Source organism: Phyllopteryx taeniolatus, chromosome 12 (assembly GCF_024500385.1).
Source record: "Phyllopteryx taeniolatus isolate TA_2022b chromosome 12, UOR_Ptae_1.2, whole genome shotgun sequence".
NCBI classification, from domain to species: domain Eukaryota; kingdom Metazoa; phylum Chordata; class Actinopteri; order Syngnathiformes; family Syngnathidae; genus Phyllopteryx; species Phyllopteryx taeniolatus.
Window position 1 is genome coordinate 12,624,114 of NC_084513.1, and position 7,573 is coordinate 12,631,686.

The 7,573-nt window shown below is 39.3% G+C and overlaps 1 protein-coding gene across 2 annotated transcripts in view; it reads right to left on the reverse strand.

Moving 5' to 3' along the window:
• Positions 1-7,173, reverse strand: part of lrp2a (low density lipoprotein receptor-related protein 2a) — a 63,229-nt gene extending 56,056 nt beyond the window's left edge. The window contains exons 1-4 of one of the 2 annotated variants that reach the window (XM_061792529.1): positions 7,018-7,173; positions 1,370-1,477; positions 1,022-1,144; positions 256-372 (exon numbers count right to left, since the gene is read on the reverse strand). In XM_061792529.1, the coding sequence (XP_061648513.1) occupies positions 256-372; positions 1,022-1,144; positions 1,370-1,477; positions 7,018-7,087 (418 nt within the window). In that variant the 5' untranslated portion in view covers positions 7,088-7,173. The remainder of the gene's footprint in view (positions 1-255; positions 373-1,021; positions 1,145-1,369; positions 1,478-7,017) is intronic. The other variant, XM_061792528.1, reaches the window with a different exon arrangement.
• Positions 7,174-7,573: the final 400 nt, after the last annotated feature.

Sequence of the window (7,573 nt, forward strand, 5' to 3'; positions counted from 1 at the left end):
ATTTGCAGCCACATTCTTGCAATTGTGGGATTCCCATAGTGTGTAGTGCACCGTCCCAGCCGGGACAATAGCGGCATAGCAGTTGAACTTCAGCTTGACTAATCCACCGAGGAATCTGCAATCAAACTCTGACAACAAGAAGCATATTGTGGCCCGTTCTGTCTGTCAGTGAGCCTCTTAATCAGAACAAATTGATTAAAATGCCACAATAGGATGGTGTTAAAATATGGGGAAACCACCTTGGAGAAGACTTACTGCAGTTTCTCTCATCCGAGCCGTCGGTGCAGTCAGACAGATGGTCGCATCTATACTCAGCCGGGACGCATGCCCCGTTGCTACAGCTGAACTGTCCATTGGTGCATGTTCTCCCAGCTGAGGACAGATTGGAGAGTTTTAGTCATTTTCTAAATTCATTGCAAGCAAACAATGTACATATAAACAGCAAAATATGTGAGATTGCTGACAGGGTGGCCAATGACAGGGTGCTGGACATTTTTGGCTAATGTTAGCATTTATTAAGCTTAAAGTGGACCTTCACCAAAAGGTGATAAGGCGATAAATGTAAGATTTTTCGGGATTTTTGGTGGTCCTCTATCTCATTAGAATAGATCCACTCCTGCACCAAGCAGTCGCATAAGTCCACATTTAGAACCAAAACAAAGACAACTTTTTGGACATCCCTGATCCAATGGGATGCAATACAAGAGTGGCATTGAAGAAAATAATAATGCTGGGTTTTGATTGACATTGTCAAAAATGTTAATTTCATGTTTTTTGTACTGAGAGGTGTGAAGATTTTGGTGCCCTTCTTGAGCTACATAATGGGTGCAAAATGTTAGGGTACGTTTTACCCTGATATTATGGCCAGAGAGTGTATAATCCTCATCCACTGCACTTTCATTCACATTTTGGTTATTATTAAGTGTCAATAAAGCATTGTATCAATCAGCTATAGTAAAAAAAAAAATTTAAAATAAAGCTAAAGGTAATGAAAGGGTCAGTTGGAAGATAGATAACTTACGACAGTTTTGCCTCTCATCTGATCCATCTTCACAGTCCTCCTCATCATCACACACCCACACATCTGGGATACACTCGCCGTCACTCAAACACTGGAAGTGACTGTCATCGCATGTTATCTGAGCTGTAAGGAAGAGAAGCACACAGAATATTTTTCTTTCCCCATACATATTGTAAAAAAGGTGATCAGGAAGTAAGGTAATACAATTTCCAAATAGCCACGATATCAGTGTATCTATTCTTATATGAATTGGAAAAAGTACAATTTTAAAAGTATACAGCAAGGCAGTAATTAAACCCTTCTAGGACAAACATTGTCAGGTTGAGAGTGAGACAGCAAATGACTCACGGCATTCTTGTTCATCAGAGTCATCCGAACAGTCTGATGTCCCGTCGCAGTGCCAGTCCCATGGGATGCATCGGCCTGTCCCACAGCGGAACTGCCCCAGTTCACATCCTATATGCACGCACGCATATAGTACATTTACTGTAAGCATTGACTAGAAGGTCACTCAGTAGAGTGCAGGCCTCCACCAAGGCCATCAACAACCCTAATTTGGATCAACAACAATTTGTAAATTTTCATCATGGATACCCAGCTATTGCATCATGTTTTTTGTTTGGTTTTTTTACCCTAAATGTCACCATAGTACCCCAAAAATGTAAATATTTAAGTAATATCCGCCATGATAATGTATTTTAAGTTATTATAGGGCCATGAAGAATTATGGTACCTTAAACTTAAACTGTCAAAATAGACATGACATCCCTCATAATAAGTCAGTAGAACCAATAATAACAGTACATTTCGTTTAAAAAAAATGACATATAATTGTAGAAAACACAAACAATATTTTCTGTTATGCTTTGTTATTTGTTATATACAGGGTGTCTCAAAAATCACTATACACTTCCTTTTTTTCTATTTCATTTCAGGTATCATTCTGGTAGACAAGAAGTCATCAGCATTTGACTGCTTAGGTTTTGTTGTTTTTGTAAGCAAATGATTTCCTTACCCATGTCTTGCCAATTGACATTGGAGCAGCGTGGCAAAATTGCGGCCTATGGGTTTAAAACAAATTTTACCCAAATAATTGAATTATCGATTATCCTCATCAGAATAAGCATTATTATTGAAATTAAGGAATTTGTTGCAGGGTGGGTAATAATGTCACACTTGTACTATTTTCCATTAAGTGCAAATAATGTGGTAATAATGTGGGCAAAATGAAGAGAAAGTGGCAAAGTGATTATACAGGTCAGTTGCTTAAGAGGATCATGTCGAGGGGAAAGAAGCTGTGCAGTATTCTTCGCAATCATTTAAAAATAATGATTCTCTGTCAAAAAGGAGGAGTGAAGTAATAATGCTAACTAAGTATTCCATAAGTAATGAAAATATGTCATGAGGAGTGGGATGAAACATGCTGTTAGCGTCGTTGATGAGTGGTGGAGACACGCGTGCCATCCACACACACACCCCTTTCCCAGGATGTTACGCAATCCTCTTTTGCACTCACACGACCCTCCTTTTGATGTTCCCAATGAATGGCATCTCTGGTGATAAGGTACCACTACACTACCTTCTCTAACATCTTCCAGGGGTAGGGGGTTGATTCTGGCAGCATAGCTGAGTGTCAGAACACTCCATCACAACTATCCGAACAGGAATGTGCATTTCAATCAATTGACAGTGACAACCTGATCTATGGCACACATTGACCATGTCCAGTCTGAGATGTAATGCAATTATTAGTGAAGAGAAGTGGTGATTGATGGAGAATCCTTAGAGATGGTCTTTAAAATGAATTACAAGGCCAAAATTGCAAAAGACACGTCTCGATCAGTTAAACAGTGGTACAGCGGTAATGTTAAATTGATTAGAACTGACAGGCTTGACCTCAACCCAATTAGGAATGAACTTGACCCCTCGCTTCATGGGCGTTTCTTGACTGCATGATTGTACGTATTGATGTCAGCTGTCATCAAATGGTTAATAACGCAACCTCGAAACAAAGCTTTGATTAACCTACTGTACAAACAGTAGAGCTGTACAGTATGTGTGTATCACTTTACACCAATTACAAGCATAAAATCAAGGCACCTAACTTCCCCAATTGGATAGGATGTGCAGTCTTCTCTAAGTTCGCTAAGTCCAGTTTCCAGCAATGTATAAATGTATAATGTAAATTCCTGACATAAATAAAAGTCTTAATAACGGGTTGAACGGCTATAGGTTTGTTGTAGTCGACTATAATGTGATGAAATTTTATTCAAAGTCAAATAATCGATGACATCATTTATATTTTTTTAGGACACTACAGCGGTCCCCAACGTTTTTTGCGTCACGGACCGGATTCACGTAAAGACGTATTTCAGCTGACTGACATAGAAACAAAAAAAAACCAACAACAAATTATCAAAAATACAACTCGCCATTATGTTGAATACAGTTGTTGTGTTTCTAATAAGTGGGAGCCTTGCGCATGTTTTCTCTTCATTGAGCCAGTCGGTATTTGGGTTCCATAGCATAGCGTGTTGCAAAACAAGACAACATAGCCAGGCTCCAAAAAATTCCATATTTCTCTTTTTCACTTTTTGTATTTCAGTTGTGCTTTTACTGTACTTGAGAATAGGCTAGCATACTTTGCAAGTGACCGTGCTAACGGTCTTATGTTTGGTAAAATATTTCCACATGCTCATAGCATCGTACGGCCATATATCTTTATTCTTAGGCACACACACGCTCGCTCATGTTCTATCTTCCAGTTCAACTCTGTGTGTTTTAGAACTTAATTTACGTATGTGTTTTTTGTGTAATTCAGTGTTTTCCTTTCCCTTTTGTCTGGCCTTGTCTTTTCTTATTGCAACTTAAACCCACAGCAGGAGAGGACACTGCTGTAAGGATGCCCCACTACTCTTAGAGAAGAACATTAGAGGAATTTTCATTCGAATGAACCCCATCCCCCCCCTTTCCCAAGCCCACTGTGGAATCACAATAGCACAAAAGAAGCACTAGTAGGGATGTAAACTCATAAGTGGAAGTGTCACCCGGCTGGAGAGAATTAGGTACAGTGGGTTTAGATCCATGGAGAAACCACACCTGACCCCCGAAACATCTCTTGTGGCGCCTTGAAAGGTGTCGTTAAGCTTTCGCCAATGATGCTTGTTTTGGCACAGGCCTCCGCACCCACTGAGCTGCAAAGAAAACGTCCGCTGGCTGTATGCAACTGGAGCTGTCCATGCTGTCAGAGCAAAGTGCTGCGGCCCGTTTCATATGGAAATGCATGCAGCAGAATGCAGTCAATTGCCAAACAAGTGACTTTGGCGCTTAGTGCTACAAACAAAACAGTGAAAGGCCTGACTGATTTTGGCACTGGCATAGGATCACTGAATGGAGTGTGGAGCCTTCATTTGGTTAGAACTAAAAAATCTTTAACATTTTTGGGTGGTGGGGTGGGGGAGTATGTTATGATGCAAAACATGATGAGAAATTAAGTGGTCACAAGGCGGGAAGACAGCTGCATTGTGAGTCACAAACCTATAAGAGTAGTAGGAAAAAAAAAAGATCTATTTGTGAGAAGTCATGTTTTCTAACGCAATATTCCCGTTGAGCAAGGATTTAGGCTTCAGTGCCGGAAAGGGTGAGGTTTAACATGCACGTGCTGTACAAGTTTGAACATAACAAAAGGCATTTTTCATCAACCAAATAAGCGCAGTCGAACCTCACACCATGACCACATTACACAGTTTTCAATCAGTTGTAAAACTGTAACTTATTGGCTACAGAATTAAGGTTTTCACTGCATCTTTAATTGACTAAAGCAAAACACGAATTAATAATATGGATAATATATTGTATATAGATAATATACAACTCTGTTCACTGCAAAATTTGCAATCTGTGGAAATTATTGAAGGACCTTAATGAACCAGAACTATGGATGCTGCATGAGCATTATCAGCATTTTTTCAGAGTTACGAAGCCTGGATAAAGCGCTACTAAAGGTTATGGGGCTTTATTTTGTAGCGTGTGGGGAGGGATCGAGCACAGACTGGAGATAGTACCACCAACTGTCACAGCAAAAGTAATGAGTAAGAAATTACCAGTGAAGTGAACCCATTTAGTTTTACTTCTACAATGTTGTACTATGTTAAATTAATTCATTCGCCATTTAAGAAGAGCTTTATTTTGTTACTGCACTAAGTGGAATTTCTGATCTTTTATTTTTTAGATTGACATAGTTTGTTTATTCAAGACAGGATATATACATTTAATTTGCATTGTTGTTATGTTATGCACTAGTAATAGCCTGTGGAAAAATGTTGTTTACTTGGATTGAACCACTACTGCACAAGGATTTTAGCCATATAAAAAGGTATTATGTTCAAATACCTTTATTCATATTTTTTAAAAATTAAGACGATAGCGACAGTTCGGATGCCTACTTTTTTTCTTCTTAATGGCTTGCCAAGGTATTGGATCGGGACCCTGTATTGGCAGATACCCAAAATCAAGTGACTCAGACTCGGGTGCTAAAAGTGTCATCCGGACATCTCTACTAATCACTTATAGTGTGTCAGCGAGTGATACTTATGAAACACTTATTGGTCTATAATCATTTTGCGTGAATTGAACTTTCACTAAACTTACTGCAACATTAGGTATACCTGCACATTAAAGAACTGTATCAGAAATTCTGGATTTACAAAAACAAAACACTGTATTATGTAACAAGGTATTACTTTTAAAATATGTTTATAATTGTTCTTGTTGCAGTTTGCATTGGTGGAGGTGTACTGCATCACACTGAGAGCTGTTAATTATAGTCTTTTAGGAATAGCTGAAAATTTTAAATATTAGAAACAGCACTCTGTATGAATCTTTTCAGTAGTACACTAATGCAAACTACACACACACACACACAAACAAACACACACACGCATAACATAACATTTTCTTAATACATTTCATATAATTGGGCCTAATTTTCTTTGTCGAGCCACCGTTTGTGACAAGAACAAATTTAGGTCTCATTAGATTGTGCAAGTGTACCTAAGGTTGTGGCCTATATTTTAGCACTAATGACGAACATGGACATGCTGACAAAGTCACATGAGTCATGTACATCTCAAATCTCAGCAAATTCCTGGACATTATACAGACTTTTACTGTCAGCATATTCTATTTTTGACAATTAAACATCTGTTTTTGTCTGTCAGATAACCTGTGAGGTGAAATCATACAGTTTATTCCAGGGCATGTCCAAGCAGTGAAGCTGTGGCTCTACAAGCTTTACTTAGGTAGAAATGGTTCCATTCTACAGCAGCTGCAGTGTAATTAGTAGCCACATTCACACTAAGAAGCTTACATCCAAAGGGTTGAGCAAAAAGAAAGCAGATTACAATTTGAGAAGTAGGATCTAGCTGGGCAACAAACACAAGAGACAAACACCAATCTAAAATGTAGACAGAGTCAAATTGGAGAATTCCTGAAGTCTCAGCCTAATCAGAAAAGTCAATTGTATTCCTTGAGTTGAAGATTGCGGCGTGCAGCTCGAACACTTCATTGCTGAAATGAACTTTTTTAACCAGTACTTACAGATTGTAAGTCACATGCTCCATTCTGTTACCTAGCAACAGTAAAGCTCAGGCAAAAGTTCCTCCACGAGAACTTCCATTCTGACTGAGGGGGGCTTTGTGCTCAACCTTTAAGTAATAACACAGTGGTAAAAACCCATCGTATTCTACCTGGTTACACGCCGCCAACATTATATTTCCTTAAGAATATCCCCCCATCATCCACAAGTTGTTTTGTTATTCTTTCCTGTGTAACTCACAGAAAGAGACTGTATGGAATTGGATGCATCTTTGCAATCAGATCAAGCTCATAGTTTTAAAAGTACATAAGTAAGTAAAAATGGGAGCAAGAAGTGTACAACGCCCTGCATGGCAATACTGAACTGCATCAAGAGAAAAGAAAGAAAACATACTACTAACCTTGTGATTGACACAAAGTAACCCAGCATAATAACAAGAGAAAGAGTTGGAGTGGCACCGCTCTCCACATTCTGGCTGGTCCGTCCAGCTCCACTGTGCAGATGGAGGAGCTGCAGGGACTGGAGGGGGTGGGGGTGGGGGGCGGGGGTCTGGGATGCTGTTGGCTCTCCTCTAACTGGGTTCCTTGGCCTACGACTTGATCAAAAGGGGCGTGCGCAAAGTGCAGGACAGTCGCTCCCCCAACCCTCTGGATAAATCCCTCAAGGCGGGCCGTGGAATCTGCATAATGATATGCAGCTCCCATGACTACAAACCTTGCATCACTGCTTATGCATTTTGTCCTGTGGAGAGATTCTACACATCACTCAATTAACTCCAAAAGATAATAAGCAGTGATTACTTTTATATTAAAAAAGACTTATTTTAGGAAAAATATATCTGGTTCAGCGCTTACATTCACAGTAATAGTTGTGCACTAAAAAAGTTATTTTAATCGAAATTGAAATTTCTGTGAAAAACACAAGTTACCATGTTTCCTTTTGACATAGGCCATTGT